The sequence below is a fragment of the Somniosus microcephalus genome, chromosome 20 (genome assembly GCF_052327205.1).
Source record: "Somniosus microcephalus isolate GS21.2 chromosome 20, FLI_Smic_1.0, whole genome shotgun sequence".
Classification (NCBI taxonomy): Eukaryota; Metazoa; Chordata; class Chondrichthyes; order Squaliformes; family Somniosidae; genus Somniosus; species Somniosus microcephalus.
Window position 1 is genome coordinate 10,811,678 of NC_141006.1, and position 15,596 is coordinate 10,827,273.

At 53.2% G+C, this 15,596-nt stretch overlaps 1 protein-coding gene across 1 annotated transcript in view; it reads right to left on the reverse strand.

The window, feature by feature from the left end:
• Positions 1–274: 274 nt before the first annotated feature.
• Positions 275–15,596, reverse strand: part of LOC147103057 (hippocalcin-like protein 4) — a 40,012-nt gene continuing 24,690 nt past the window's right edge. The window contains exons 2-4 of the mRNA XM_085962330.1: positions 5,286–5,457; positions 2,038–2,253; positions 275–1,073 (exon numbers count right to left, since the gene is read on the reverse strand). Coding sequence (XP_085818456.1) covers positions 876–1,073; positions 2,038–2,253; positions 5,286–5,447 — 576 coding nt within the window. The 5' untranslated portion in view covers positions 5,448–5,457 and the 3' untranslated portion in view covers positions 275–875. The remainder of the gene's footprint in view (positions 1,074–2,037; positions 2,254–5,285; positions 5,458–15,596) is intronic.

The window sequence follows — 15,596 nt, forward strand, 5'->3', positions numbered from 1 at the left end:
AAGGCTTTCCTAAAGTCCTCGTACACCACATCCACTGCATTGCCCCATCACAATGTTTGTTATCTCCTCAGAGAATTCTGAGGTTTGTTGAGTATCACTGTCCCTTTTGAAATCCGTGCTGGCTCCTTCTAATCACTTACTCTTCATTTCGATACCTGGATATTTATCCTGAATTAAAGACCTGTTGAACTCCCAGCAGGTTCCAGCCACCAAAATATGAATGTGGACAAACTGCATTTCAGGCAGAGTTGAAAAATTACAATTAACTCTACCATTCACAGACAGATCACTGTTTCTAGTTTATGAAGAATGCAAAATATCAATTTACAGAATTGTAGCACAAACATAAAGCAGCAAATAATGCACAGAAACTACCAGGGAAAAAGCTAGTCTAAAGCCCTCATCAAGAGTGAAGCATTCAGGATTTCTAAACTAAAGCACCCAGCGAGGGAAAAGCTCCAGCCCATCCCTCACTAGCCCAGGGATTTGTACAGTTCCACTGTCAGTAACCCTTATTGTGCTTGAGAAATGATTATAGTGAGACCTTCCTCAAATGTGACTCTCCTGATAATCCTTTAGCTTTGACCCTGACCCACTGGCGCTGTGAGAAGTTTCCTGCCCCATTTGGGTGTTCTAATATTCAATGATCCCCTCTTTGAATGGTCATTTTATTAAAGGCCAACTGAACAGTGGGGGTGAGTGATCCATCAGAAATAGGTACTGGGACCAGCATCTCCTTCTGGTGACCTTTGGAGGGGTTGAAAGGTTAAAATGGTTGTGTGCGCGCCTTGGTTACATGGTATTAGAGACATGGCTGAATGAAACATTGAGAAGTTGCTGGTCTCCTTGTCCTGTGAGGTGGGCCTCATCCTGCCCTATTCCTGGATGTCACACTGCAGCAGGAGCACGATGGATGGGTCACTCTTTGCTGCCTCCTTGAACTCCTCCAGGGTGATCTGGTCATTTTGGTCTTTATCCATTTTATTGAAGATTTTGTCCACTCTCTGCTGTGGGGTCAGGTTGTCCTCATTCATTCTCATCATGATCACTGTGCCCACCATTTTATAAATCGCCTGAAACGGAGAGAGTGTGTGAATAGCAGGCTGATTAAACCCCCCAAACATCTTCAAACTGCTACTTGTTCAGTCATTAGCGATACACCTCCCATCCTGACCCCCCCATCCTGTCCCATCCTGACCACCCCATCCTGTCCCATCCTGACCACCTCACCCCCCCCATCCTGTCCCATCCTGACCACCTCACCACCCCATCCTGTCCCATCCCCCACCTCACCCCCCATCCCCCACCTCACCCCCATCCCCCCACCTCACCCCCCCATCCTGTCCCATACCCCACCTCAACCCCCATTACCCCCCTCACCCCCCCTCACCCCACATTCCCCCACCTCACTCCCCCATCCCCCCACCCCCCCATTCCCCCATCTCACCCCCCATTCCCCCACCTCACCCCCCATTCCTCCATCCCTCCATCCCCTCACCCCCCACCTCACCCCCCCATTCCCCCACCTCACCCCCCATTCCCCCACCTCACTCCCCATTCCCCCACCTCACCCCCCCATCCCCCCCACCTCACCCCCCATTCCCCCACCTCACTCCCCCATCCCCCCCACCTCACTCCCCCATTCCCCCACCTCACCCCCCCATTCCCCCACCTCACCCCCCCATTCCCCCACCTCACCCCCCATTCCCCCACCTCACCCCCCATTCCCCACCTCACTCCCCATTCCCCCACCTCACCCCCCATTCCCCCACCTCACCCCCCCATTCCCCCACCTCACCCCCCATTCCCCACCTCACACCCCATTCCCCCACCTCACTCCCCCATCCCCCCCGCCTCACTCCCCCATCCCCCCACCTCACTCCCCCATCCCCCCCACCTCACTCCCCATTCCCCCACCTCACCCCCCCATCCCCCCCACCTCACTCCCCCATCCCCCCCACCTCAACCCCACATTCCCCCCACCTAATCCCCCTACCTCCCTCCCCGACTGTACACACACTTTCCCCAATCCGGTACCTCGATAATCTCCAGCATCTCCCCGCGGGTGATCTTGCCGTCTCCGTCCAGGTCGTACATGCTGAAGGCCCAGTTGAGCTTCTCCTCGAAGGACCCTCTCGAGGTGACGGACAGGGCACAGATAAACTCTCGGAAATCAATGGTGCCATCGCTGTTCTTGTCAAATGTTCGGAATGCATGCTGCGCAAACTTCGAGGCATCACCGTACGGGAAGAACTGCAGGAAGAGAACACACTGGCACTGTGGACAGGATTCTCCCTCTCTGGGCCGGATTCCCCCTCTCTGGGCCGGATTCCCCCTCTCTCGGCCGGATTCCCCCTCTCTGGGCCGGATTACCCCTCCCTGGGCCGGATTACCCCTCCCTGGGCCGGATTCTCCTTCCCTGGGCCGGATTCTCCCTCCCTGGGCCAGATTCTCCCTCCCTGGGCAGGATTCCCCCTCTCTGGGCCGGATTCCCCCTCTCTGGGAAGGATTCTCCCTCTCTGGGAAGGATTCTCCCTCTCTGGGCCGGATTCTCCCTCTCTGGGCCGGATTCTCCCTCTCTGGGCCGGATTCCACCTCTCTGGGCCGGATTCCCCCTCTCTGGGAAGGATTCTCCCTCTCTGGGCCGGATTCTCCCTCTCTGGGCCGGATTCTCCCTCTCTGGGCCGGATTCCCCCTCTCTGGGCCGGATTACCCCTCTCTGGGCCGGATTCTCCTTCCCTGGGCCGGATTCCCCCTCTCTGGGCCAGATTACCCCTCCCTGGGCCAGATTACCCCTCCCTGGGCCGGATTCTCCTTCCCTGGGCCGGATTCTCCCTCCCTGGGCCGGATTCTCCCTCCCTGGGCAGGATTCTCCCTCTCTGGCTGGATTCCCCCTCTCTGGGCCGGATTCCCCTTCTCTGGGCCGGATTCTCCCTCTCTGGGCCGGATTCTCCCTCTCTGGGCCGGATTCCCCCTCTCTGGGCCGGATTCCCCCTCTCTGGGCCGGATTCCCCCTCTCTGGGCCGGATTCCCCCTCTCTGGGCCGGATTCCCCCTCTCTGGGCCGGATTCCCCCTCTCTGGGAAGGATTCTCCCTCTCTGGGAAGGATTCTCCCTCTCTGGGCTGGATTCTCCCTCTCTGGGCTGGATTCTCCCTCTTTGGGCCGGATTCCCCCTCTCTGGGCCGGATTCCCCCTCTCTGGGCCGGATTCTCCCAATCTGGCAATATGACTCAAAGATGGCATAGACGCGCCATTAACACGGCACGACAAACCATGAACACCAGTGATAGCCCTAGGTATGAGCGGCTGCAGCCCTCTGAATGTCCTGGGTTTGGGGGGATTTTACCCCTGGGTTTGGGGAGACTGTACCCCTGGGTTTGGGGGGAATGTACTCCTGGGTTTGGGGGAATTGTACCCCTGGGCTTGGGGGATTGTACCCCTGGGTTTAGGGGGACTGTACCCCTGGGTTTGGGGGAATTGTACCCCTGGGTTTGGGGGACTGTACCCCTGGGTTTGGGGGACTGTACCCCTGGGTTTGGGGGACTGTACCCCTGGGTTTGGGGGGACTGTACCCCTGGGTTTGGGGGACTGTACCCCTGGGTTTGGGGGACTGTACCCCTGGGTTTGGGGGGACTGTACCCCTGGGTTTGGGGGACTGTACCCCTGGGTTTGGGGGGACTGTACCCCTGGGTTTGGGGGATTGTACCCCTGGGTTTGGGGGATTGTACCCCTGGGTTTGGGGGATTGTACCCCTGGGTTTGGGGGGATTGTACCCCTGGGTTTGGGGGATTCTACCCCTGGGTTTGGGGGGACTGTACACCTGGGTTTGGGGGGACTGTACTCCTGGGTTTGGGGGGATTGTACCCCTGGGTTTGGGGGACTGTACCCCTGGGTTTGAGGGGATTGTACCCCTGGGTATGGGGGGATTGTAGCCCTGGGTTTGGGGGATTGTACCCCTGGGTTTGGGGGGACTGTACCCCTGGGTTTGGGGGGACTGTACCCCTGGGTTTGGGGGATTTTACCCCTGGGTTTGGGGGGATTGTACCCCTGGGTTTGGGGGATTCTACCCCTGGGTTTGGGGGGACTGTACCCCTGGGTTTGGGGGATTGTACCCCTGGGTTTGGGGGGATTGTACCCCTGGGTTGGTGGGATTGTACCCCTGGGTTTGGGGGATTGTACCCCTGGGTTTGGGGGGACTGTACCCCTGGGTTTGGGGGACTGTACCCCTGGGTTTGGGGGGACTGTACCCCTGGGTTTGGGGGACTGTACCCCTGGGTTTGGGGGGACTGTACCCCTGGGTTTGGGGGACTGTACCCCTGGGTTTGGGGGGACTGTACCCCTGGGTTTGGGGGGACTGTACCCCTGGGTTTGGGGGGACTGTACCCCTGGGTTTGGGGGACTGTACCCCTGGGTTTGGGGGGACTGTACCCCTGGGTTTGGGGGGACTGTACCCCTGGGTTTGGGGGATTGTACCCCTGGGTTTGGGGGGATTGTACCCCTGGGTTTGGGGGACTGTACCCCTGGGTTTGGGGGATTGTACCCCTGGGTTTGGGGGGATTCTACCCCTGGGTTTGGGGGGACTGTACACCTGGGTTTGGGGGGACTGTACCCCTGGGTTTGGGGGGATTGTACCCCTGGGTTTGGGGGACTGTACCCCTGGGTTTGGGGGATTGTACCCCTGGGTTTGGGGGATTGTACCCCTGGGTTTGAGGGGATTGTACCCCTGGGTATGGGGAGATTTTAGCCCTTGGTTTGGGGGGATTGTACCCCTGGGTTTGGGGGGACTGTACCCCTGGGTTTGGGGGGACTGTACCCCTGGGTTTGGGGGATTTTACCCCTGGGTCTGGGGGGATTGTACCCCTGGGTTTGGGGGATTCTACCCCTGGGTTTGGGGGGACTGTACACCTGGGTTTGGGGGGACTGTACCCCTGGGTTTGGGGGGATTGTACCCCTGGGTTGGTGGGATTGTACCCCTGGGTTTGGGGGATTGTACCCCTGGGTTTGGGGGGATTGTACCCCTGGGTTTGGGGGATTGTACCCCTGGGTTTGGGGGGATTGTACCCCTGGGTTGGTGGGATTGTACCCCTGGGTTTGGGGGATTGTACCCCTGGGTTTGGGGGGACTGTACCCCTGGGTTTGGGGGATTGTACCCCTGGGTTTGGGGGACTGTACCCCTGTGTTTGGGGGTGTTTGTACCCGTGGTTGTTTGTGAGTGGAGGTTGGTCTTTTCCTCCCAGGCCCCTACAGATTCAGTTTCATAATGGGTGCTGATACTAATCAATACCTTGACGTAGAGCTGCTGAAACTCCTCAAGGTTGAGGATTCCAGTGGGACAGTCCTTCAGAAAGCCTTTGTACCACAGCTTCAACTCCTGTTCATTGAACTCTGTGCTTTTCACCAGGTCTTCCAATACCTCTGGTGCCAGCTTGCTGTTGTGCTTCCCCATCGTACTCGAGCTGTAATCCCAAAAGACCGGAAGCTCACATCTCTGCTCCATCAGGTTCCTCCCACACACCATGGCCCAGCTGTGAACCCAGCAGACGTGGAGTCACCAGGCAATCCACACACTGGCACACCTCACACTGGCACACCTCACACTGTCACACCTCACACTGTCACACCACACACTGGCACACCACACACTGGCACACCTCACACTGTCACACCTCACAGTGTCACACGTCACACTGTCACACCTCACAGTGTCACACCTCACAGTGTCACACGTCACACTGTCATACCTCACACTGTCACACGTCACACTGTCACACCTCACAGTGTCACACCTCACAGTGGCACACCTCACACTGTCACACCTCACACTGTCACACCACACACTCTCACACCACACACTGTCACACCTCACACTGGCACACCTCACACTGGCACACCTCACACTGGCACACCTCAGTGTCACACCACACACTGGCACACCTCACACTGGCACACCTCACACTGGCACACCTCACACTGGCACACCTCAGTGTCACACCACACACTGTCACACCACACACTGTCACACCAAAGACTGTCACACCTCACAATGTCACACTGTCACACCTCACACTGTCACACTTCACACTGTCACACCTGAGTGTGACACTATCACACCTCACACTGTCACACCTCACAGTGTCACACTTCACACTGTCATACCTCACACTGTCACACCTGAGTGTGACACTATCACACCTCACAATGTCACACCTCACACTGTCACGACACACACTGTCACACCTCACACTGTCACACTTCACACTGTCACATTTCACACTGGCACACCACACACTGTCACGCCACACACTGTCACACCAAAGACTGTCACACCTCACAATGTCACACTGTCACACCTCACACTGTCACACCTCACACTGTCACACCTCACACTGTCACACCTCACACTGTCACGCCACACACTGTCACGCCACACAATGTCACACTTCATACTGTCACACCACACACTGTCACACTACGCACTGGCACACTTCACACTGTCACACTATCACACCTCACACTGTCACACCTGACAGTGTCACACCTCATAGTATCACACCTCATAGTATCACACCTCACACTGTCACACCTCACAGTGTCACACCACACACTGTCACACCACACACTGTCACACCTCATAGTATCACACCTCATAGTATCACACCTCACACTGTCACACCTCACAGTGTCACACCACACACTGTCACACCACACACTGTCACACCAAAGACTGTCACACCTCACAATGTCACACTGTCACACCTCACACTGTCATACTTCACACTGTCACACCTCAGAGTGTGACACTATCACACCTCACACTGTCACACCTCACAGTTTCACACCTCATAGTATCACACCTCACACTGTCACACCTCACACTGTCACACCTCACACTGTCACACCTCACAGTGTCACACCACACACTGTCACACCACACACTGTCACACCAAAGACTGTCACACCTCACACTGTCACACCTCACACTGTCACACCACACACTCTCACACCTCAACTGTCACACCACACACTGTCACACCTCACACTGTCACACCTCACACTGTCACACCACACACTCTCACACCACACACTGTCACACCTCACACTGTCACACCACACACGGTCACACCTTACACTGTCACACCACACAATGTCACACCTCATACTGACACACTTCACACTATCACACCACACACTGTCACACCACACACTGTCACACTGTCACACCACGCACTGGCACACCTCACACTGTCAACTTCACACTGTCACACTTCACACTGTCACACTATCACACCTTGCACTGTCACACCTCACAATATCACAACTTGCACTGTCACACCTCACACTGTCACACCACACACTGTCACACCTCACACTGTCACACCTCACACTGTCACACCACACACTGTCACACCTCACACTGTCACACCATGCACTGGCACACCTCACACTATCACACCTCACACTGTCATACTGCACACTGTCACACTTCACATTGTCACACGCTCACACTCACACCTCACACTGTCATGCCTCACACTTTCACACTGTCATAGCTCACACTGCCACACCACACACTGTCACACCTCACACTGTCACACCACACACTGTCACACCACACAATGTCACACTGTCACACCACACACCATCACACCATGCACTGGCACACCTCACACTGTCACACTTCACACTGTCACACTATCACACCTCACACTGTCACACCTCATAGTATCACACCTCACACTGTCACACCTCACACTGTCACACCACACACGGTCACACCTTACACTGTCACACCACACAATGTCACACCTCATACTGACACACTTCACACTATCACACCACACACTGTCACACCACACACTGTCAGACCACACACTGTCACACTGTCACACCACGCACTGGCACACCTCACACTGTCAACTTCACACTGTCACACTATCACACCTTGCACTGTCACACCTCACAATATCACAACTTGCACTGTCACACCACACACTGTCACACCACACACTGTCACACCTCACACTGTCACACCTCACACTGTCACACCTCAGACTGTCACACCACACACTGTCACACCTCACACTGTCACACCATGCACTGGCACACCTCACACTATCACACCTCACACTGTCACACCTCATAGTATCACACCTCACACTGTCACACCTCACACTGTCACACCACACACTGTCACATCACACACTGTCACACCAAAGACTGTCACACCTCACAATGTCACACTGTCACACCTCACACTGTCACACCTCAGAGTGTGACACTATCACACCTCACACCTCACAGTTTCACACCTCATAGTATCACACCTCACACTGTCACACCTCACACTGTCACACCTCATAGTATCACACCTCACACTGTCACACCTCACACTGTCACACCTCACACTCTCACACCACACACTGTCACACCACACACTGTCACACCACACACTGTAACACTTCAAACTGTCACACCTGTCACACAAAACACTGTCACACCACACACTGTCACACCACACACTGTCACACCAAAGACTGTCACACCTCACAATGTCACACTGTCACACCTCACACTGTCACACTTCACACTGTCACACCTGAGTGTGACACTATCACACCTCACACTGTCACACCTCACACTGTCACACCTCACAGTGTCACACATCACACTGTCACAGCTCACACTGTCACACCTCACACTCTCACACTTCACACTGTCATACCTCACACTGTCACACTTCACACTGTCACACCTGAGTGTGACACTATCACACCTCACAATGTCACACCTCACACTGTCACGACACACACTGTCACACCTCACACTTTCACACTTCACACTGTCGCATTTCACACTGTCACACCTCACACTGGCACACCACACACTGTCACGCCACACACTGTCACACCAAAGACTGTCACACCTCACAATGTCACACTGTCACACCTCACACTGTCACGCCTCACACTGTCACGCCACACACTGTCACACCTCACACTGTCACGCCACACACTGTCACGCCTCACACTGTCACACCACACACTCTCACACCACACACTGTCACACCTCACACTGTCACACCTCACACTGTCACACCTCACACTGTCACACCACACAATGTCACACTTCATACTGTCACACCACACACTGTCACACCACACACTGTCACACTGTGCACTGGCACACTTCACAGTCACACTATCACACCTCACACTGTCACACCTCACAGTGTCACACCTCACAGTGTCACACCTCATAGTATCACACCTCACACTGTCACACCTCACACTGTCACACCACACACTGTCACACCACACACTGTCACACCAAAGACTGTCACACCTCACAATGTCACACTGTCACACCTCACACTGTCATACTTCACACTGTCACACAGAGTGTGACACTATCACACCTCACACTGTCACACCTCACACTGTCACACCTCACACTGTCACACCTCACACTGTCACACCACACACTGTCACACCAAAGACTGTCACACCTCACACTGTCACACCTCACACTGTCACACCACACACTCTCACACCTCAACTGTCACACCACACACTGTCACACCTCACAGTGTCACACCTCACACTGTCACACCACACACTCTCACACCTCACACTGTCACACCTCACACTGTCACACCACACACGGTCACACCTTACACTGTCACACCACACAATGTCACACCTCATACTGACACACTTCACACTGTCACACCACACACTGTCACACCACACACTGTCACACTGTCACACCACGCACTGGCACACCTCACACTGTCAACTTCACACTGTCACACTTCACACTGTCACACTATCACACCTCACAATATCACAACTTGCACTGTCACACCACACACTGTCACACCACACAGTCACACCTCACACTGTCACACCTCACACTGTCACACCTCACACTGTCACACCTCAGACTGTCACACCTCAGACTGTCACACCACACACTGTCACACCTCACACTGTCACACCATGCACTGGCACACCTCACACTATCACACCTCACACTGTCACACTTCACATTGTCACACGCTCACACTCACACCTCACACTGTCATGCCTCACACTTTCACACTGTCATAGCTCACACTGCCACACCACACACTGTCACACCTCACACTGTCACACCTCACACTGTCACACCACACACTGTCACACCACACAATGTCACACTGTCACACCACACACCATCACACCATGCACTGGCACACCTCACACTGTCACACTTCACACTGTCACACTATCACACCTCACACTGTCACACCTCATAGTATCACACCTCACACTGTCACACCTCACACTGTCACACCTCACACTGTCACACCACACACTGTCACACCACACACTGTCACACCAAAGACTGTCGCACCTCACAATGTCACACTGTCACACCTCACACTGTCACACCTCAGAGTGTGACACTATCACACCTCACACCTCACAGTTTCACACCTCATAGTCTCACACCTCACACTGTCACACCTCATAGTATCACACCTCACACTGTCACACCTCACACTGTCACACCTCACACTCTGACACCACACACTGTCACACCACACACTGTCACACCACACACTGTAACACTTCAAACTGTCACACCTGTGTCACACAAAACACTGTCACACCACACACTGTCACACCACACACTGTCACACTTCACACTCTCACACTGTCACACTTCACACTGTCACACTTCACACTGTCACACAAAACACTGTTACACCACACACTCTCACACTTGACACTCTCACACTTCACACTGTCACACCACACACTGTCATACCACACAGTGTCGCCCCAAACACTGTCACACCACACACTATCACACCTCACACTGTCACACCTCATACTGTCATACCTCACAATGTCACACTCTCAAACCTCACACTCTCACACTTCACACCTCATACTTCACACGGTCACACCTCAGTGTCACACCAAACACTGTCACACCACACACTGTCATACCTCACCATGTCACCTCTCACACCTCACACTCTCACACCACACAGTCACACCTCACATTGTCACACCAGACACTGTCACACCATCACACCTCATACTGTCACACCTTACACTGTAACACCACACACTGTCACACTGTCACACCTCATACTGACACACCTCACACTGTCACACTACACACTTTCACACCACACACTGTCACACCACACACTGTCACACCACACATTGTCACACCACACACTGTCACACTACACACTGTCACACCACACACTGGCACACCTCAAACTGTCACACTTCACACGGTCACACTTCACACTATTACACCACACACTGTCACACCACACACTGTCACACCTCACAGTGTAACACCTCACACTGTCATACCACAACCTGTCACACTTCACACTGTCACACTTCACATTATCACACCTCACACTCTCACACTGTCACACCTCACACTGCCATACCACATACTGTCACACCACACACTGTCACATCACACACTGGCACACCTCACACTGTCACACCACACATTGTCACACCACACACTGGCACATCTCACACTGTCACACTTCACACTGTCACATTATCACACCACACACTATTACACCACACACTGTCACACCACACAATGTCATACCTAACAATGTCACACCTCACACTTTCATACCACAACCTGTCACACTTCACACTGTCACATTTCACATTGTCACATATCACACTCTCACACTCTCACATTCACAGTTACACCACACACTGTCACACCACACACTGTCACACCACACACTGTCATACTGTCACACCACACACTGGCACACCACAACTTGTCACACTGCACAGTGTCACACTTCACATTGTCACACCTCACACTCTCACACCTCACACTGTCATACCTCACACTGTCACACTGTCATACCTCACACTGCCACACCACACACTGTCACACCTCACACTGTCACACCTCACACTGTCACACCACACACTGTCACACTGTCACACCACACACTGTCACACCACATACTGTCACACTATCACACCACACACTGTCACACCACACTATGTCATACCTCACAATGTCACACCTTACACTGTTATACCACGACCTGTCACACTTCATACTGTCACACTGTCACACCACAAACTGTCACACCACAAACTGTCACACCTCACACTGTCATACCTCATGCTGTCACACCTCACACTGTCATACCACAACCTGTCACACTTCACACTGTCACACTTCACATTATCACACTGTCACACCACACATTGTCACACCACACAGTGGCACATCTCACACTGTCACACTATCACACCACACACTATCACACCACACACTGTCACACTATCACACCACACATTATCACACCACACACTGTCACACTGTCACACCACACACTGTCACACTTCACACTGTCACACCACACACTATTACACCACACACTGTCACACCACACAATGTCATACCTAACAATGTCACATCACACACTGTCACAGCACACACTGTCACACCACACACTGTCACACTGTCACACCACACACTGGCACACCTCACACTGTCACAGCTCACACTGTCACACCATGCACTGGCACACCTCACACTATCACACCACACACTGTCACACCACACACTGTCACACCATGCACTGGCACACCTCACACTGTCACACCACACACTGTCACACCACACACTGTCACACCTGACAATGTCACACCCTCACACTCCCACACCTCTCACTGTCACACCTCAGTGTCACACCAAACACTGTCACACCACACACTATCACACCACACACTGTCAAACTGTCACACCACACACTGTCACACTTCACACTGTCACACTATCACACCACACACTATTACACCACACACTGTCACACCACACAATGTCATACCTAACAATGTCACAACTCACACTTTCATACCACAACCTGTCACACTTCACACTGTCACACTTCACATTGTCACATATCACACTCTCACACAGTCACACCACACACTGTCACACCACACACTGTCACACCACGCATGGTCACAGCACACACTGGCACACCACAACCTGCCACACTGCACACTGTCACACTTCACATTGTCACATATCACACTCTCACACTGTCACACCACACACTCTCACACCACACACTGTCACACCTCACACTGTCACACCACACACAGTCACACCTCACACAGTCACACCACACACTGGCACACCTCACACTGTCACAGCTCACACTGTCACACCACACACTGTCACACCACACACTGTCACACTGTCACACCACACACTGGCACACCACACACTGTCACACCACACACTGTCACACCTCACACTGTCACATCTCACACTTCACACTGTCACACCACACACTGTCACACTGTCTCACCTCCCACTGTCATACCACATACTGTCACACCACACACTGTCACACTTCACACTGTCACACCACACACTGTCACACTTCGCACTGTCACACCACACACTGTCACACTTCACACTGTCACACTATCACACTTCACACTGTCACACCACACACTGTCACACTTCACACTGTCACACTATCACACTTCACACTGTCACACCACACACTGTCACACTTCACACTATCACACCACACACTGTCACACTTAACACTGTCACACTGTCACACCACGCACTGTCACACTTAACACTGTCACACCATGCACTGGCACTCCTCACAGAGTTACATTTCACACTGCCACACTGTCACACAACACACTCTCACACCTCACTATGTCATACCTCACAATGTCACACCTTACACTCATACCACGACCTGTCACACTTCATACTGTCACACCTCACACTGTCACACCTCACACTGCCACACCACACACTGCCACACCTCACACTGTCACACCTCACACTGTCACACCACGCACTGTCACACCCCGCACTGTCACACCCCGCACTGTCACACCCCGCACTGTCACACCTCGCAATGTCACACCTTACACTGTCACACCTCACACTGTCACACCTCACACTGTCACACCTCACACTGTCACACCTCACACTGTCACACCTCACACTGGCACACCTCACACTGTCACACCTCACACTGTCACACCACACACTGTCACACCACACACTGTCACACCTCACACTGTCACACCACACTGTCACACTCACACACTGTCATACCTCACACTGTCAGAGTGTCACACCTCACACTGTCACACTTGACTGTCACACTTGACACTGTCACACTTCACACTGTCACACCTTACACTCTCACACCTCACACTCTCACACCTCAGTCATACCTCACACTGTCAGAGTGTCACACCTCACACTGTCACACTTCACACTGTCACACTTCACAGCATCACACCTCATACTGTCACACCTCACGCTGCCACACCGTCACATCTCATACTGTCACACCACACACTGTCACACCTCACACTGTCACACCTCACACTGTCACACCTCACACTGTCACACCTCACACTGTCACACCACACACTGTCAGACCTCATACTGTCACACCTCACGCTGCCACACCGTCACATCTCATACTGTCACACCACACACTGTCAGACCTCACACCGTCACATCTCATACTGTCACACCACACACTGTCACACCTCACACCTGCACATCTCATACTGTCACACCACACACTGTCACACCTCACACTGTCACACCTCACACTGTCACACCTCACACTGTCACACCTCACACTGTCACACCACACACTGTCAGACCTCATACTGTCACACCTCACGCTGCCACACCGTCACATCTCATACTGTCACACCACACACTGTCAGACCTCACACCGTCACATCTCATACTGTCACACCACACACTGTCACACCTCACACCTGCACATCTCATACTGTCACACCACACACTGTCACACCTCACACTGTCACACCTCATGCTCTGTCACAACCCACAGCTTGTGTGTGAAGTTGCAGATTAGCAAACCCCAGGCACTTTCTGTATTGTGTACAAATCCTCTGGAGGTGGAGGGATGAGATGTCGGAGTGTGAGGGGCTCCTCCAGCACTGTGCACTTCACACAGACACTTTCAACATTGGCACAGAAGCTGATGATCTCTTGCGTCAACAAACTGTTTTTTATTTACTCATTTAACACATTAATTCCCTCTTTGTGATTGATGCATCTGTTGTTTTGCTCACTCTCCCCCTTCCTCTCAATTTTTCCTGCCTTTCTAAAGTCCTGATGACGTATTACTCCCCGAGACATCAGCACCTACAAGTTCTCTTTACAGATCCTAACTGACCTGCTCAGTATTTTCTGCTTTTCCATTGATTGATTCTGTGTTTGATGCCACTTGTGCCCATAATCCAGGCTGACACGGCAGTGTAGTGCGGAGGGAGCATCGCACTGTCAGAGCTTTATTTAGTTCATTCCTGGGATGTGGGCGTCACTGGCAAGGCCAGCATTTATTGCCCATCCCTAATTGCCCTTGAGAAGCTGGTGGTGAGCCGCCTTCTTGAACCGTTGCAGTCCGTGTGATGAAGGTACTCCCACAGTGCTGTTCGGTAGGAAGTTCCAGGATTTTGACCCAGCGACGATGAAGGAGCGGCGATATACTTCTAAGTTGGGA